Raw genomic sequence first — 19,153 nt, 5'->3', positions numbered from 1 at the left:
TCTGTGTTTTATAAGGTGGTCCTCTTGCCCTCGCTTGTATCTAAAGCTTCCCCACTAGGGGCTGGGGATTTAGCTCATCGGCAAAGCGCCTGCCTGGCAAGCGCAAGGTCGTGAGTTCAGTTCCCGGTTCCGGAGAAAAACCAAAAACCAAAAAAAAAAAACAAAAAAAAAAAAAATAAATAAAGCTTCCCCACTAAATGAAGTCCACGTCATGACTTAAAAAAATAATTTACAATGATATAGTAACATTTGTAGCCCTTTATACAATAGTATCACTGTTATTTTAGAGAAATACTCAGAACTATGAAGGACATTTTATACAAAAATATTGATGTTTGTTCTGGCGTTATTTTTAAAAAAAATTTTTTGAGACATGGTCTACCTCTGCAGTTCAGGCTGCCCTTAAACTCACTGTGTAGCCCAGGTTAGCCTGGAACTCAGGATGATTCTCCTGCCTCAGCCTCCCACGTGCTGGGATTGCAGGCATGCGCCACCCTACCCAGCCTTCTGGTGTTACATGTGCAGTGAAGAATTGAAACCCACGTGAAACAGTAACCACTGTGGAATGATTAAGTTTGTGAGGCACTGCTGATATAGGACCAACCTGAAGCAGTAGTTTAGGATAGTGCTTGCTACATAATTGTCCTTTTTTGAGTTTGAATAAGGCTGTAACATGTGTGTATGTGCGTGTATGATAGCGGAGACTGAACCCAGGGCCTCGCGTCTGCTAGGCAGGCACTTTACAGCTAACTACAGCTCCAGGCCAAGGTTGTAACTTTTAAGTATCCTCCAAACGGGTGCCCAGGGATGACCTGGGTTTCATCTTTTGGGCCACCCCATGTTGAACCTGGAGAGAACCTGGATGAGTGTTTTGTTTAAAAAAAAAATACATGACAGCCTGACGTAGTGGCACAGGCCTCTAATTCCAGCACACCTAGAAGCTGAGGCAAGAGGAGCACAAACCTGTGCCTAACTGGGCATTTTAGCAAAGGAGTGAGAACCTGTCTCAAAAAATCAAAAGAACGGGGGATATACGTAGCTTAGCACTAAGGTCATGGGTTCAGCCTCCTAGTGCCGTGCCAAAAAGTTATCACTATAATATATATATATATAAACTGTACAGGTTAATGAGTTTCATTGCAACATTTACACACACCATGCCTCGATCAGGTCCACCCTCCCCCACCCCAGTCCCCTTCATCTTCCCTGAAAGTCCTCCTACTATTTTCAGGACACACACACACACACACACACACACACACACACACGAGAAAATATAAGCCAGGTGTGATGGCACACGCCTATAATCCCAGCACTTAGGAGGCTGAGGCAGGAGGATCACTTCAACTTTGAGGCCAGCCTCAGCTACATAGTGAGTTCAAGCCCAGTATGAGCTGCATAGTGAGACCCTGTCTCAACAAACCAAAAAGAGAGAGAAAGGAAATCTACCATGTCTGTATTTCTATGTCTGGCTTATTTTGCGTAGAATGATACGCTCTGGATCCATCCGTTTCCCTGTGACACGGTTTTATTCTTTCTGTGGCTGAACACCGCTCTGCCATGTGTATACACGTGCAGCACTCGTGCTTTATCCGCTCACCTGTGCCGGGCACCTGGGCTGATCCCACACCCTAGCCACTGTGAGCAGAGCCCCCGGGAGCGCAGGTGTGCAGGCCTCTCTGCGCGGGCTTCCCCCCTCTTTCTGTCCTCTTTCTCTTTCCGTTCCTCTCTTCCCAAGGTGGCCAGGGCCCCTCAGCAGGCAGGCAGGGCAGGTGTGAGGCTGTGGACAGGAAGAAGGGAGTCCCGGGCACATACTTTGTCTTCCTCCTGTTTTGCCTTTTCTGGCTTTGCTACATGCACATTTGAAACGAAGTTGTTTAGAAGAAACCTGATCCTTAACATAGTTCTTACTGTATCTCATTTCCCAACTCTGGAAGGAGAGTTACACATACACACACACACACACACACACACAAACACAGAGCCATCCTTTTTTCTTCATGCCCTTCCCAAACCTCCACTTTGGTCTTTAAAATGACTGAAGATAGCGTAACAATATAGAATAACGTTGATCACAAATTGTCCTAAGAGAAAAAAAAATTTATTACTGTGTTTAAAAAGATTAAGGAGCAGGTGCTGGGCGTGGTGGTGCAAGCCTGTAATCCCAGCACTCTGCAGGCTGAGGCACGAGGATTGCTGTGAGTTTGAGGCCAGCCTGGGCTACAAAGTGAGTTCAAGGTCAGCCTGAACTGCATAGTGAAACTCTGTGGCAAAAAGACAAGAAAAAAGAAAAAGATTAAGGGAGCAGGGCATAATGACACATATCTGTAGTCGTAGCACTCAGGAGGCTGAGGTAGGAGGATTGCCATGTGTTTGAGGTCATAGCAAGACCCTGTCTTAAAAAAAACAGAAATAATTTTGTTGGTGTTTTGAGACAGGGTTTCACTATGCAGTTCAGGCTGGCCTTGAGCTCACTATGTAGCCCAGGCTGGCCTCGAACTCCTGACAACCCTCCTGCCTCAGCCTCCCAAGTGCTGGGATTACAGGTGTGCGCCACCACGGCCGGCAGACGCAGCGATTTTTAAATTACCAGTCCTTTCTGTTGAAGAGGGCAGAGATAGGCGAGACAAGGTGGATGGTGGTTATTTCTCTGTAGTCTCTCAATCCAGTCGCATAATTGGAGTTAAATAAATGCATTAGCCTGGCGTGATAGCACACGTCTGTAATCCCAGCACTTGGGAGCCTGAGACAGGACGACTGCTGCGAGTTCAAGGCCAGCCTGGGCTGCAAGGTCAGTTTAAAGCCTAACTACAAAGCAAGACTCTGTCTCTAAAACCAAACAAACAAAAACTAAATGAATGCATTAAATGCCCCCCCACCGCATCTCCCCTGTGAAAACGGAGAGAATGATGTAATCAAGCCAGGGAACGGTCCCAGCGCGCTCGAAGGGGTCCGGGTCTTCCCGCCCCGCAGGCAGTGCCGCAAGCCTCCGGGTCCGCGTAGGCCCCGCCCCCGCCCCGCATCCGCCAGTCCCGGCCCCGCCCACCCACAAGGCCCCGCCCACGCCTCACAGTCACGTGACAGGCCCGGTTCCAGCCTGTGGCGGCGGCCGCAGCGCGGTATTCGTCATGGAGCCGGCGCCGCGGAGCTGTCCGTGGCCGCGGTGGCTGCTGCTGTTCCCGCTGCTCCTGGGCCTCAGCGCGGGTAGGTTCGGCCAAAGGCTCACCGGCGCCGGGGGCCTCCTTCTGTCTCGGGGGGGTGGAATTTTGTTCGTGGCTTTGTGGTTTTTTAAAAACACATTTCTTTCCCTGGTTCTTACCTTGCGTAATTCATGCTGCTTTTAAACCTCACACTTCTTTTTTTTTTTTTTTTTAAATCCACGTGCCAACCTGGACTGCACCGCGAGACCCAGTCTCAAAAAACAAAAACAACAACAACAAGAATAAAACAGTAGGATTCGGGGAAACTGCTGATGAGTGAGTTTTCAGACGTCTTTCAGCACCCTGGCTCCTGGTCCGAATCCAGGAGTGAGAATTCCAGGGAGCCGCAGACTTGCCGTGTGATCTCAGCCAAGTTGCTCAGCAGTTCTTGTTAGTAAAATGGGGTCATCTGGCTCTCTAACTTGTGCCCGGAACATGTCAAGTAAGCTGTCCCCCCGCCCCACATTTTAACAGTGGGCGCTGCGGGGGAAGGGACAAGTACCAGGGATTAGATTAAGTCGGGGGACTGGTGTGAGCCTTGACAGTTTCTTTTTGTTGTTGTTGTTTTTGTTTTTTTTTTGAGACAGGGTCTCACTGTGTAGTTCAGGCTGGCTCTGAACTCATTGTGTAGCCCAGGTTGGCCTTGAATTTACCTCGATCCTCCTGCCTCAGCCCACCGAGCACTGGGATAACTGGCACATGTCACCACTGCCAGCCCTTATTTTGGAGGGACTCCAGCCTTCTTGTCGTTTTCAAGGAGACTGTAACCTCGTGTTACTTTGTAGAACCTTGTAGCCATATCTGTAATTTTTCTAGCCATTCGGTTTCACTTCCTAGTTCTCTTTTCATTATTATTATTATTATTATTTTTCTGGCTCAAGAGGCTTGAAATTTGAGAAAAGGGGAAGTAGAAAGCAGAAAACTCACTCACCAGGTCCTCTTCTTATTATCTTTCTCTTCTTTTTGACTGGTCTCACTGTGCTGCCCTTGTACTTCTTCTGGGCTACACGGTTTGCCACCACACCTTGCCTGTCATCTTTATTTTTTTTGAGACTAGTCTTGCTACGTAGTTCAGGCTGGCCTTGAACTCAGCATGTAGCCCAGACTTACCTCTAACTCATGGTGATCCTCCTTCCTCAGCCTCCCAGGTGCTGGGATCACAGACATGCTCCAACACACGGTGCTCTTGTGTATCATCTTTTGGGAAAAGATTTAATTAGCAATAATCGCACCTTGGATAAACCTCACTGGCTGCAATACTGCCACTGCGCAAAGCTTATCTTTCAACATTACCTTTAAAAAAAAAAATCAACCAGCAACTACTCTCATTTGAATGTTGGTACTGCAGGAAAAGGTGACAAAGCAAATGTACTTAACCTGAGCTGGGTGTGGAGGTACATGGCTGTGCTCCCAGCATTTTGGAGGCTGAGGCAGGAGGATTTTGAATTCAAATCCAGCGTGGGCTTCTTACCAATACCTTGCCTCAGACAAATAAAAAGTATTTAACTTGTCCTCTTCCAATACATATTTTGAAGATAGAAAAGTTAACTAAGGAAAATTGGATTTCGAGATCCCAATTAAAAAAAAAATCATTGAGTTGGAAAAGCTGTAGAGCACTTGCTCTGTCCATGGAAGGCCTTGGGTTTTGATCCACAGCACTGCAAAAGCCAAAACAAAAACATGACAGAAAGATAGAGAGGAAAAAATGGAAGCCCTAGCTTGCTGTGGCGCTATTCCGTTTGGCTTTTTTTTTTTCCTTATCTCCACAATATATTGGGGCAGGTAAGTTGCCCAAATATTTCTGGTAGGTTGCATGGTCGTCTCTATGAGGCTTGGGATCCACCTGGAGGTCAGACCTTCCCTAGGAAAATGACCGTGAACTTGCGTTTCAGGAGCTGTCATTGACCGGCCGGCAGTAGAGGGCAAGGAAGTATGGGACTACGTGACTGTCCGGAAAGACGCCCACATGTTCTGGTGGCTCTATTATACCACCAACCCCTGCAAGAACTTCTCACAGCTGCCCCTGGTCATGTGGCTTCAGGTAAATACCGCCTGGCCTCAAGTTGAGGCTCACATCTGTCGCTCTTACCCCTTTGCTTGTTCGGCGGTGAGGGACTGACTGCATGTAGCAGCCAGGCCCAGGGCTGTGGCATCCTTATAAGGGAGGCTGAGGCTAGGGCACGGACAGCCTGCTGAGTTACAAGGGGGAAGGGGTCTATCTAGCCTTTAGCCGCCGTCTTTTTACACTGAGTCCAGACAGTTGCGGGAAACTTTACCGAAGCTGCCCGTAACACATTTGATTCTGTGCCGATAGAAAGTGTAATGAAAACCTCCAAAGCAAGGGCTGAGGCCCCGCAGTCCCTCTTCTCCCACAGTCCTGTCTGGGACCTTAACGTCTTTCCCCACAAAGGCTCACCTGTGGGAAGGGCTGCTGCCCGCCTTTGGTGTGTGTCTCAGCGTGAACACCAAGCTCCAGCCTTCTCCCTACGTGTGTTTGTGTTTCCACTCTGAGCTCTGATGGAGGGCGAGCGGCTGTGGGAACCGTGTTTAGGGACAGGCAGGGATCCTTCTTGCCTTTCTGAAATATCTGTCCCGGGCTATAGGCATTGGCTGCCGACCCCAGGAAGGGGTAGAGGAACAGGAAGATGTGGGCAGAGCCCAGCGGGGGGCTGCTCGTAGCTCACTAATAATTAGCTACCGTCTCTGTGGATGCAGCTTTTACCTCCGGGCCACATTGCAGACTTTCTGCTGAGCTAGAGTACAGATGGACAGTTTCCAGGAGGTTCCTTTCTCCGTTAGGATCTCCCCATGGTCCTCTTCTGGGGCAGTATGTGGGGCTGGCTCAGAGGCCCTGGACAGGAAAATACTCGGAAGCCCACAGTGTCGGCCCGACCTGGGGATGAGCTGCAGAGCGGTTGTGAGGGAGAGAGATGGGTATGGATGAGCCGGGGCCTGCTGGGCAGGAGACCTGGCTTTTCAGAACCTTTTCAACCATTGTCAGCCCTGGCAAGGCACTGCCCTTCTCTGGGCCTTCCTTTTCTAAATCGAGGGGGATTTCGGTGGTTTTCAAACTTTCTGTTACTCAGCAGGACTTTCTTTCACGTCCAGTGAAATCTCACATTTGGCATCTCCAGCAGAGCAAAGCCGAAGTGCTGAGGCTAGGGTGGGTCAGGGCCCCATGTCCTATGCACGTGACCTCCTCTTTGTCCCTGGGTGCCTACTGGGTACTTTCCTGACTTTCCAGAAAACAGCTTGGAAAAACACTAAATTTCAGAAGTCGCGATCTATTCTTTGGTTAAGTGTAGGGTTGTTTAAACTGAAGTAGTACCCTGTGGTTGGAAACCAGGACATTTCCTTCCTCTTACCAAAAATTAGGAGGTCTAGCAACTTGGGGCCTAACCTTAGTGTCCTCAAAGCTATGCGGTGCGGTGTCCTTCTCTCAGAGAGGACAAGGGCTCTGGGGGAAGAGCAGCCTCTACTCCCATCTGGTCTTCTCTGCTCCTTACTGGCCTCTGCCTGGCCCTGGAGGTCATCTAGTTTGTGACCCTCAGTTAAGTTAACGTTTGAACTGAGACATTCTGTGAAGCTGAGCAACTGAAGACACAAAATCCCTCTTCTCTTTCCCCAGAGGCCCAAGAGGGAAAGAAAACAATTGCTTGCTACCTGAAAGAAACAATTGCTTTGTGTGGTGGCGCACGCATGTAATCCCAGCACTCAGGAGGCTGAGGCAGGAGGATCATTGTGAGTTTGAGACCAGCCTGGGCTACAAAGTGAGCTCAAGGGCAGCCTGAGCTGCATAGGGAGACCCTGTCTAAAAAAGACTAAAAAAAAAAGAAAAAGAAAGAAAGGAAGAAACAATTCAGATTAAAAGGAGATGTATTTTAGCAGGCTACCAAGGGTTCATGTGCGATTTCTGGGTGGGGTAGGGGAGTGTTTGAGAATTGAGGTCACACTGAGTTGAGGTGAATGGTGTGTAGCAAACTATTTCTGGCAGCCTTTCAAGCCACAGAAGCGTTTCATTTGGTCCACTGACACATTTACCATCTCCCTGAGTTCCCGGGAGCCCTGGGCTCTAGTAATAACCCCTCCCGAAGTTCTGGATAAAAGATTTTGCAATCTTTTTTTTTTTGTAATCAGCTAGAACAGAAGCTTCCTCCTGCCAATTTCTCCTTGCCAGGGGGAGAGGGAGGTACCTGCTGCCACTGTCACTTCCCTGAAGCAGCCTGGGGAGTGGGATTTCTCCCACAAAGACCCAGGCCCTCAGGATTCTGTTTCCCTTTTGCTTTGATCTTGCCCATCCTGTTAGGCTTTCGTTGCGGGTACATACTTGATTTTCATTCATTGCATGTTGCGTATTGCTGTCTGAGCATTTTCTACTGTTGCCGTGTCGTCTTCCATAGTTTGCTATTCCAAATGGCATCGTTATGCATCCTGCAGATGTGATTTACTAACCCGTTTCCCTCTTCTGCGACTGTGGAGTTGCGCCCTTGCTGTCCTTGGTGTTGCTGCAAATAGCTCTGATGAATGTCTCCAACTGAACTGGTTTGTGAACTTCGTACCCCTGTGTTAGGAAATCTCAGGCTCCCCTTCAGCACAAAGTAGTAGCCTCTGATTTCATCAGGCAGGCTCAAGTGTTCGTGTGGACGCGTGGGCGACCTCTCCCTGCGGGGGTCCGTTGCCGCCCTCCATCCGGCCCTCAGCCCCGCCTCCCTCTGGCATCCTTGCGTTAGATTTCCCTAGGCAAACTGGCCTGGCTTCTGTTGTGCTGTGGTGATTATTCCCTTTCATCTTTTCTTCTCTCCCTTCCGGCCCATCCTGTTGTCCACGAGAGCCCAGGTCCTTTTATTCTAGGCCCAGGGCCTTTCCTGTTCGCCTGGGCTGGTGACGCCGTTCCCATCGCCCCCTCCCTCCAGCTCGGCTGATTTTGCCAGAGAACCTCCTCTCCCCTGACTGTCTCCTGAGGAGCTTCTTCACACGGCCAGAAGAAGGTCCACCCCACCCGCTTCGTTCCACCCCTTCCTTTCTCTCCCCTGAGCCTGGCCAGTCGGAGCCATGGAACATGTTTCTGTCATGCTTTGGGGTCCATGACAGCAAGGTTAAGCACAGGACCCTGCCTCTCCCCTGCTCCCAGATGTCCGCAGTTCCAGGCACTCCCTGCCGGGGACTTGCGCCTTTGCTATGTTTCATACGGGTCCCTTTGTGGATCCTCAGGGCCTGAGGAGAGAGAGGCTCCCATTTTTGCTGAGGAGAAAAGGTTCACAGGCCCAGAGTCTAGTCTTGGGAGACCCTTCTCATTGCTGAGTTGCCACAAACCCGTCTGACCTTACTGCCTTTCATGGGAGAGGGCTCAGATGAGATGTTTCTGAAGCTGTCTTCTGGCACTGAAAGTCTGCAGGTCCGCATCAGGGCGAGCCTGAGGCACAGAATCGAGATAGGAAGGTTCTCTGGAGGCCTTAGCCCCGCTTGGTCCTTTCAAAGAGAAGGACTTCAGCGGCTGCCGGGGGAGCTCGGTGGGTGCAGACGCCCCTGTTCACCGGAGAAGTTGGGTCTTTTGTGCAGGGCGACCCAGCCGTTCCTAAATCACGAATGGTTTCCAGTGAACGAGGTCACTCTTGTCGCAAATAAGATTTGACGACATTTTCTCTGGGTTTTGTCTCGTTTGCTGTGTCTCTTGCACAGGGTGGTCCAGGCGGTTCCAGCACTGGATTTGGAAACTTTGAGGAAATTGGACCCCTTGACAGTGATCTGAAACCACGAGGGACCACCTGGGTACGTGAGGCCCTCCCCCAGCTGTGCCCGCCCTCTAGCCTCTCAGGCCGGCGCCACCCGGCCCTGCCCCGCGGGGGTGGGGCCACAAATCTATCATCCCGTCCGGCCCGCCTTTCCTGAGGCTTGGCCCCGGGTCCTTTCTGGCCCGGCTTCCCCCTGAGCTGTCTCAGGACAGCTTATCCAGCCAGTGTTTCCTACCTTCTCCCCCTGCGCCTAGAAACTGCTCTGGCGCACACCCTGGGACCCTGTCCTTCCCAGCAGCCTCACCCTTCTCGTTTTACTTGCTTGCTGAGCTCACCCTCGGCACCCCACTCAGCCCCTGCTTCCACATGCGCAAAGCCTCAAGCCTGGGAGTCGGGCTGTTGCACAACCAGCTGCTCCAGGCCGCCGCCACCTTTGCTGTGTGCCCCTGCTTGCCCTCCTCAGCAGCACCTGTCACCGGGAGTGTTCCCGGCCCTCCTCCGGCTCCCCTCCTCAGGAGCGAACCTGTCGGGTCTGCCTTTGTGCCTTCCTCTTGTCTTGGCCTGGAACGTTCCTCCGCTTGCTGTTCGGTAGCAGTCGCAGAGGGCCCCACTAGCTGGCCCCCGAGCCTCCCGGATCTAAGGGCCGTGAAGCTGGGGCAAAGAGCATGAGTGAAGGGTTAGGAGCCCAGCGTCCAGGCCCCGTCCTGCCATCACCTGTCCAACCTTGTGACCTCAGACAAGCCCTGGGCCCTTTCTGGGCTAAGATTTCCTGACCTCTAAAGAAAGTAGCTGGGCTGGCCATGGTATTGCATGCGTGTAATCTCAGCACTCGGGAGGCTGAGGCAGGAGGATCCCTGTGAGTTTGAGACCAGCTTGAGCTACCAAGCCAGCTCAAGACTATCCTGAACTACATAGCGAGACCCTGTCTCAAAAAAAAAAAGAACATAGCTGGACTCTTGGATTGCTGAGAATCCTGCCAGATGCAGAATTTTTTTTTTTTTTGAGACAAGGTATTTGCTGTGACCATAAATTAGCAGCAATCCCCCTGCTTCAGCCTCCTAAATGCTGAGATTACAGGTGTACACCACCCCACCAGACCAGGAGCAGAATTTGTAACTCTCAACCTCTTTGGAAAAGGTGGTAGAATGAAGTGTATTCCTGCACTGGATAGGGAACCCAGGCCCATGTGGAAACTGGTTCATCTGGAGGCAGATTGCTGAGTGATGTCCAGACCTCAAGGGGACCCTCACAGCTCCCAGTGACCGCTCAGGCTGACCCCACCCCGGGCAGCCCGCGCTAGCATGTTCCAGCCCTTGCGGTGCAGTCGTGTGCGGGAAAGGGGCCGGTGTCGTCTCTGATTCCCAAGAGCCTGTTCGTCTTCCCTGTGTGCCTCACCCTGTCTTCGCTGTGGTCTGTGTTCCTTTCTCTTTTTTTAAAAAAATCCCTTTTAACCACAAGTTTCGTCCCCACACTGCTGTGCCCTGTGGTGGGAAGCTAAGCGCTGCGCAGCCGGGTGACGGCCGCGCTCTGCTCTGGCACGTAGCTCCAGGCTGCCAGCCTTCTCTTCGTGGATAACCCCGTGGGCACCGGCTTCAGTTACGTGAACGCGAGTGACGCGTATGCCAAGGACCTTGCTACGGTGGCTTCGGACATGCTGGTCCTCCTGAAGGCCTTCTTTGATTGCCACAAAGAATTCCAGGTACTCAAAGACTGGGGGACAGCTACGTAAAGGAGAGGAGGGGCAATAATGGCACATCCTTCAGACTGAATGTCAGCGTCCCCAACAGTTTGCTGCCTGGATGATTTCAGAGAAACCCCTTTTCCGCCCAAGGTAGAATTGCTTAACGGTAGCCTTTAAGCTGGGTGTGGCGGTGCCCCAGGGAGGCTGATGCAGGAGGGTTGCCATGAGTTTGCGGCTAACCTGGGATATGTAATGAGGTCAAGGCCAGCCTGAACTACATAGAGAGACCTTTTAGCTTGAAGTTGTGACTATGGAGTATCCTAATCAGGTATGGGGAAAAGCAGGAAGCAGGCTTGTTTGGTCTGGACATTACATGTCATAGAAATTTGTAATTACTTGGTGTAAGTGAAAATGCAATTATAGTATTTAATTCTTTGTAAATACCTTTTCTTGCTAGACAGTTCCATTCTACATTTTCTCTGAGTCCTATGGAGGAAAAATGGCGGCTGGCATCGGTCTGGAGCTTTATAAGGTGATGGGGAAGATGCCTCTGTTGTTGTGGGTTTGTTATGATAACTTTGGCATTCACCTGATAAAGGGTATACTTTCAATAGGGTCTTGTACGTGGAGAGTGGAAGCAAGTCTTAGTTGTCACCCTCAGGGCTGGGGACGTAGCTCAGTGACAGAGCACTTGCCTAGCATGTCTGAGTCCCAAGCTGGGCTCAAAATTGTGATCTTCCTACCCCAGCCTCCCAGAGTGCTAGGATTACCAGTGTGCGCTACCACACCCAGCAATGCATACTTTAAAATAAACAGAAGGAGCTGGCACATGCGTACTATAATCCAAGCCCTCAGGAGGCTGAGACAGGAGGATTGCTGTGAGTTCGAGGCCAGCCTCCACTACATAGCGAGACCCTGCCTCAGAAAAACCCAATACAGAAAGAAAGCACAGAAGCCCGGGTTTCTTGTCCTCAAGCCTCAGCTCCACCCTCAAGGATGTGTTACAGGTGCCTCTAGCCCTTCAGTGACCTCCCAAGCAGCCTGCAGACACCTTGGGAGAATCATAGCCCTCAGGGTGGAGGGGACAGACCCACGCATCCCGTGAGCAAGGCAGAGGGATGCTAGGCAGCGCCTCCCTGCTCTACCAGTAGCAGCAGGAGAGAGCCGCCCTGGCTTCTGGCTGGCGTCAGTGATCTCATGCCCAGGGAATCTTGCAAGGGCAGCAGAAGTCTGCGCTCAGGAAAGGCAGCGTGGAAAGCCTCTCTCTGTGGAGGCAAAGATGGAGTCCCCGGCTACCCTTGGTGACAGTGTTTCTTGGTTCTTCTTCTAGGCTGTTCAGCAAGGAACCATCAAGTGCAACTTTTCTGGGGTTGCTTTGGGCGATTCTTGGATCTCTCCTGTTGGTAAGTACGCAAGTTGGAAGCATTTCTTTCCGTCCACTTCCTGGGACTTTCTATTGCGTTGTCCAGATCAGGGATTGAGGCAGCAGAATCTTCTGGGTCTTTGGAGAAGTCAGCGTAGAATGTGCTCATCCCAGAAGACCGCAAGAAATGGAGGAGAACTCACTTCCAGAGCACCCGCCACTGGGCTGACTTCTTTTATTTTTGTCTCACAACAAAGGAATTGAATTTTGCGGGCAGAGATGCTGCAAAGGCTCAGAGAGGGGCTGAGATGCGTTTCTGGGTACGCAGACCAGCGGCCTCGTAAGGCTTCAGATCAGGCTGCGGAACGCAGCACAGGGCGAATCTCGTCAGCGGGTGTCCGTTCCACCACCCCGGGGCTGCAGTGAATACTTGGCAGGTGGGGTGACGTTTCTGTCTGCTGCCCATGTTGCAGGCAGGACACGATTGTCATCTGGTCTTGCAACTTCCGGGTCTGAGTTTTACAACCGCACGTCCTCGCTGGGAGCCCAGACAGCACGTGTCCGTGCTGAGATGTCGGGTGTGGCCTCGGACATCAGCAGAACTCATCTTGGTGGGGCTGATGGCCCAGGGTGTCTCAGCCTCGGCACCGAGAAATCTGGGGTAACCCTTGCTGAGGGAGCCGTCTTGGGCACTGGAGGGTGTTTGTCAGCAGCACCCCTGGCCTCTGCTGTGAGGTGTCATGAGCACCCCCTGAGGGTGACAGACCAAGGGTCTCCAGAGGTTGCCAGATGTCCCGTGTAGGGAGCATCACTCCTGGTTGGGAACTGCCAGCCTCACCCAACACAAGGTGGCTTTCCACAGGCAAAACCAAACTTCAGTGTTAGAAACTGGAAGAGAAGTTGGCTCTGGAGGAGGGAGGAGGAGGCAGAGCAGGGACTGAGGATGCTCTCGAGGCTGCAGGGCTTCGGTGTCATCATCGGGCAGTGGTCTCTCGGGCGTGAATAGTGATCTGAAGGTGCATTTGTGATTGGTGATGTGTGATTATGGCTCAACTTTTGAAAATAATAACTTATAAAAGGTAATATTTTCTCCCAAAAGATAAGGGTTTGGCTTGTTACAAAGCCGGGTCCCCAGTGGGCTTGGGGTGTCCTGAGGCTCCTCTCCTTGGAGTGATTGCTCCTTGCCCTCCTGCATCTTGTGACGCAGAGGTCTGAGTTTCATAACCAACCATCCTCAGTGGAGCACAGACAGGAGCTGTTCATGATTCACAGTGACAGCACTGGCCCCCTCACTCCCTGGTGGGGTCTTAGCGCAGTTTCTGCACAGCGCTCAAGCCCTTGTGTGTAGTAACTTCCTTTAACCCTTACAAAACTCCACATGGGAGATGCTGTTATTATACTAATTGTGTAAGTGACGAAATTGACACTTAAGAGAGGTTAAGCAACTTTGCCAGAGTTGCACAGCCATAATAGTAGAGCTGAGATTGCAACCAGGCAGCAGGTGCTGAAATCCAGGCCCTGACCACCAGTCTACAGGGCCTCTGCCTGACCACGAAGGGTAACCTCACAGCATAGCAAGTCGTGTTTATCCTGTCCAGAATCTACCTTTTTTCTCCTTGCCATGACCCACCTTACTTTATGAATCTACCTGTCCAGAGTTTTTTTTTTGTCTTTTTTTGAGACAGGGTCTCACTATGCAGTTCAGGCTGGCCTTGAACTCCCTTATGTAGCCAAGGCTGGTCTCGAACTCGAAATGATCCTCCTGCCTCAGCCTCCCGAGTGTAGGGATTACAGGCATGCACCACCACACCCGGCCCAGATCTTTCTTTTGAGACAGGGTCTCACTTTGTAGCCCAGTCTGGCCTTAAACTTGTGGTATTGTCCTGCCTCAGCCTCCTAGGGCTGGGATTACAAGTGGTACCACCACGCCTGGCAAGATTTTAACTTTTAAGTGTCACCCTTTTAGTAGGAAGACCATCACAGATCTTAGATCTCCAGTTGTGGAGCCAAAATAAACCTCCCTTTTTTTTTGAGATGGGGTCTTGCTATGTAGTTCAGGCTGGCCTCGAATTCACTATTCCCGGCTGGGCTCAAACACATGGTGATCTTCCTGCCTCAGCCTCCTGAGTGCCGGGATTACAAGCATGTGCCACCACACCTGGCTTTAAACCTCTTTTCTTTATAAAGTTAAAAAAGTATCACCCCCATGTCCCTGAAGCATTGTTTTTCAAAGAAGTACTGTTAACTTCCATGAACGATTGTTGATGACAGGGACCCAGCTAGGCGCTAGACAGAGACACGCAGAGAGCCTCCTTATCTTCAGGAAGGACTCGGCTGCGCAGTCACTAAGCACACAGGGCTCTTTCAGTATTTCAGCCACACAGGACTGTGTAAGTCCAAATGAATTAAAATTCCAGTGTCAGGTTTTCAGAGGCACCATCTACCTTCCAGATGCTCGGCAGTGTATGCGGCTGCTGCCCATCCTTTTGGAGCACACCGACACAGAGCACTTCCAACACTGCAGGAAATTCTACTGGGCAGGGCAGGTCTGCATCAGAGGCTGGCGGGCACGGTCCTGCTGCCTGTCTTCGTGAAGGAGGTTTTACCAGAACACAGCCATGCTGTCTGCTTACGTACTGTCTGTGGTTCTTTGGAGGCTCTGAGGACATCGTTGTACCGTTGCCACAAAGACTGCAGCTAGCAGGCAGAGCCAGGTGATTTACTATCTTTTTACAGAAAGTTTGCCCATCCCTGGTCTAGATCAAGTGGGTGATGATAGGATGCACTGGAGAACTACAATTGATTCTGGTGGTGCATGCTTGTAATCCTGGCACTCTCGAGGCCAAAGCAGGAAGATCTTAAGTTCAAAGCTGGCCGGGGCTACATATTGAGTTGAAGGCCAGCCCAGACTGGGTAGCAAGATCCTGTTTGTTTATTTATTTGTTTGTTTGTTTTACTTTTTTGAGGCAGGGTCTCATTGTGCAGTTTAGGCTGGCCTTGAGCTCACTTTGTAGCCCCGGTTGGTCTTGAACTCACGAAGGTCCTCCTGCCTCAGCCTCCCGAGTGCTGGGATTACAGGCATGCACCACCACACCCGGCTTGATTTTTGTTTTTTTTTTTTAAAGCAAACAAAATGTACCATGTGATCTTGTATTTCAAGAAACTAAGGCATAGGCTTGAAGGTTAAGCTGGAGAGGTGAATGCTAGCTGGGTCACAGGTCTCTTACGCCTGCGTTTCTCAGGGTACCCTGAAGAACACCAGTCCTGTGAGTGCTGCAGAGAGGGCTCTGCTCACATGAGTTTTGGAAATGCTAAACCCTGGTTTTACTGCTTCAGGGTCCACAGATACATTAAGGCTCTGATGCCTGGCAAGCGCAAGGTCATGAGTTCAGTTCCCGGTACCGGAGAAAAAAAAAAAAAAAAAAAAAAAAAGATACATTAAGGCTCTGAGAAGTCCTGCAGTAAAGAAATATATTGTGTGTAACCCCAAAGCATTTAATCACATAGTCATTGTTCCTCATACCTACCTTAAAATCCTGCAGAACTGAGCTTATATGACATATACTTCAAGAGACCTGACCAAAGGGAGCCACTGAAAGTCTCTAAGCAAAGGAGTGACATTCTCAGGTGTGCTTTCTACATTGAGACCCTCTTTTGCTTGTGTCTATTTTTGCTTTTGAGACAGGGTCGTCCTGTGTATTCCAGCCTGGCCTCAAACTTATGGCCATCCTCCTGCCTCAGCCTCCTGAGTGTAGGATTACAAGTGCGTGCCTCTACCCCTAGCGAGACCCTTGATACTTTATCAACACACCTCTCGGGTTGTTTGTCTCACTTAGTGACATGGTAGCTGTGAATTTATCCAGCCCAGCTTGCTGTTGTCTTGCTGTTCTTGAGAACTGTCTTGCTCCTATTTTTTTTGTTTCTTTGTTGTTTTTTTTTTTTTTTTTTTTTGAGACAGGGTCTCACTATGCAGTTCAGGCTGGCCTTGAGCTCACTTTGTAGCCCAGGCTGGTCTCGAACTCACAATGATCCTCCTGCCTCAGCCTCCTGAGTGCTGGGATTACAGGCGTGTGCCATCATGCCTGGCTTCTCTTGCTCCTGTTTGTCTTCTGGAGCTGCTTGTTGCCTCAGGCCCTTTGGAACTTCTTAGCATGGCAGTGAAACAGAACTGAACTGGTTGACAGAATGGCGGCGACGATGGAGCTACAAACACGTTAGGCTTAACAGAACAGACGGGGTACAGAGCAGAGATGGGAGGGTGGGGACATATTTTAAACTGTCGAGAAGCCTAAAAGCGTGCAGATCCGAGCCTCCACCTGCACACCCACCGCCTGCCTCCGGGGATGTATCACTGGCCCTGACACAGTTGCTGGGCCGGGCAGGGTCAGAGGAGCATGCCATTCATTAGTGCCAAGAGCCAGAAGACAGGCCCCGCCCCACCACCCGACTGCCAGCCCCTGAGCTGAGCTGTGGCCTGCCTCCTTGCAGGGCAGAGGCTCAGGAGCCCCAGAGCTGAAGCCCCCGCGCAGCTGGCTTTGGAGGGGAGCCCTCGGGCGGTCAGAGCCGCTGCACACTGAATTTGTACCTGTGTGATTTTCCTCAGATTCGGTGCTCTCCTGGGGACCTTACCTGTACAGCATGGTAAGTGGGCGGCTCCTCGCCTCTGTGTCCTCCGTGGCAAACAGCCCCGCCAACCTCTCTGGCCCTGCCCTCCTTCTGTCCCCAGGGAGAGGAGGCTGGATGACTATGCCTGGATGGTTGATAGTGTTCCTGAGGGACTTTGGTCCCTATAAAATGGGAGACTCTGAGCAGCAGCTAGCACGCTTACTGCATTTTCCACGTGTAGCACTCATCCTGTTCACATTCCCTGCCTCTCATTAGGAAGAGGTTCGGCCGGGCGTGGTCGTGCATGCCTGTAATGCCAGCGCGCTGCGAGGCTGAGAAAGGAGGGTCAGGCTGAGCCCAGCCTGGATAACTTAGCAACTTAGCAAGCCCCTGTCTTGGAGTAAAGAATAAAAAAAAGGGCTGGGAGTGTAGCTTAATGTGAGGGCCCTGGGTTCCAGCCCCAATACCACTTTAAAAAAAAAAGAATTCTCAAATAGGTCCCAGGGTGAAGAGGTCACTGTGAACACCTATGTACCTACCATCTTAGCTCAGTTAACATTTTGCTGTATTTTTTCCGTCGGTGTGGCATGAACCATATGTGAGCTCCCTGTGCGTCTCTGGCTGCGGCAGTACCAGATTTATGCACCCGAGTAAAGCGGGCGTTTTTGTTCTTCCCTTCCAGTCTCTCCTTGACGACACAGGTCTGGCAGAGGTGTCCACCATTGCAGAAAAGGTCTTGGCCGCTGTAAATAACAAACTCTACAAGGAGGCCACCCAGCTCTGGGGTGAGGCAGAAATGGTCATTGAAAAGGTAAGAGGTTTTGACCCACTTTGCATGCTTATATCTGGTAATCTGAGCAACTTATGTGACAACAACAATTTGCAGTATAACAACCATTGGTGAATTCCTACAATCCTGTCTAGTGACACTATGTATTGTCTCTAATGTTCTTTTAAATTATTATTTTCTTATTCCCTTTAATGATTTGATCAATCTTCTATTCTTACATCTGTTAATCTAAGCAACTTCACTGAAGATAACAATATGTAATATAACAAGCACTGTTAATTTCTATCATTCAGTTCAAAACCCCATATCATTTTTAATGTCCTTGTGTTTTTTGTTTGCATTTTGCCATTATTCTTTTTTTGTACTATTTTCTTTAAAATAAAAATTTTTTAAAAATTAAAAATGAAATTAGTCTGTTCTCTAAGATAGTATTGGAAGCATTCCACAGACACAGAAAATAGCTTTCTAATTCCCAGAGTTATTTTTAGTTTTACTTATTTTTCTCCATTTCCCTATACCTCTCCTCTAAATGTAGTTCAAGGGTACTTCAAGGGTAAATAGAGGTCTTATTTAGTGCCACATTTGGATTTATTCATTTTTTAATGAAACAAATCACCTTCTTTATACAATTTATTCATTCGATGAATAATTTAAATGTCTTCTGTTGTCTCAGACTACTTGTTTACTCCATGCCCAAGGATGGCAGAAATAAACTCCTTTTTTCTTTTAAATGTATTAATGTATAATTAAATGTATTTCAACTGATAAAAACACAAAACCATATATAACAACAAGGTACCATTTCATGTTTCAATACATGTGTACATTATGTGATGTTTAGAAACTAATATTGTTCCTTAAAATGATGTTCGATTAGCATTTCAGTATATGAGAAAATGCTTACCCATAAGTATTATATTTCTATAATTTATAGTAGTCAAACATGAAAACAGTTTAAAATGTGCAACAGTGGAAATTGACTAAAATATGATCCATCTGTTTGTAGAATATTCAATAACGATTAAAATCATGTTTATAAAGAGATTTTTACAAAGTAGAGTATGTTTATGATGCTATACTAAGTGCAAAATACAGGAAGTATTATCCTTTTTTTTTTTTTTTTTTTTTGGTACCAGGAATCGAACTCAGGACCTTGTGCTTGTCAGGCAGGCGTTTATGCCACTGAGCTATATCCCTGGTCCTAGGAAGTATTATTCTAATCACATAAATATATGTGGAAAAAGAGAATATACCAAAGTTAATTGCTGTTACTTGTGTAGCAGGATTAATGGAACATTGTATTGTCCCCTCTGTTATTTCCTATGCCAGCAATTTTTGTATGATAACTTTCATATCAGATTAAAAATTTCTTTTTAAAAAATTCAAAGCAAACTCAAGGAAGCCATAGGAGACTTGGAAATATGGCAAACAGCCAGGCCATAATAGTTCTGCATACCAAGTAAAATGTACTGGAGGCTCATTTCCCAATCAGGAGCAGTGATTTGGTCTGAATATGATTTTGTCCCCCAGGATCCCCTGTGATTAAAGATCTAGTTCCCAGCACAGTGCTGTTGGGAGGTGCTGAATCCCTGGAGTGGCTGAGTCCTGAGGCCATGGCAGGCACAAGGTGTCTCTCCCATGACCCCTTCAGTGGCTTTCAATAGTTTGGGTTTCTTTGTTTTTTGTTTTTTTAAAAAAATTTCTTTTAAAGAGTAAAAGAAGGATAACATAATAATAGGGGGGGCTTACCAAATTACAGACAAGTGGTAGGAAATTATCAAT

The 19,153-nt window shown here is 49.3% G+C and overlaps 1 protein-coding gene across 1 annotated transcript in view; it reads left to right on the top strand.

Annotated features, from left to right (window-relative positions):
- Nucleotides 1–3,077: 3,077 nt before the first annotated feature.
- Scpep1 (serine carboxypeptidase 1) overlaps nt 3,078–19,153 on the top strand; it is a 28,916-nt gene continuing 12,840 nt past the window's right edge. The window contains exons 1-8 of the mRNA XM_005394064.2: nt 3,078–3,204; nt 5,093–5,241; nt 8,880–8,969; nt 10,476–10,631; nt 11,071–11,145; nt 11,944–12,016; nt 16,580–16,617; nt 17,264–17,392. Coding sequence (XP_005394121.1) covers nt 3,129–3,204; nt 5,093–5,241; nt 8,880–8,969; nt 10,476–10,631; nt 11,071–11,145; nt 11,944–12,016; nt 16,580–16,617; nt 17,264–17,392 — 786 coding nt within the window. The 5' untranslated portion in view covers nt 3,078–3,128. The remainder of the gene's footprint in view (nt 3,205–5,092; nt 5,242–8,879; nt 8,970–10,475; nt 10,632–11,070; nt 11,146–11,943; nt 12,017–16,579; nt 16,618–17,263; nt 17,393–19,153) is intronic.

This window comes from Chinchilla lanigera, unplaced genomic scaffold, assembly GCF_000276665.1.
Source record: "Chinchilla lanigera isolate Chin_1 unplaced genomic scaffold, ChiLan1.0 scaffold00050, whole genome shotgun sequence".
In the NCBI taxonomy this organism is placed as follows: Eukaryota; Metazoa; Chordata; class Mammalia; order Rodentia; family Chinchillidae; genus Chinchilla; species Chinchilla lanigera.
The sequence above is the reverse complement of the archived record's forward strand: the minus strand, read 5'-3'. Positions and strand labels throughout refer to the sequence as shown.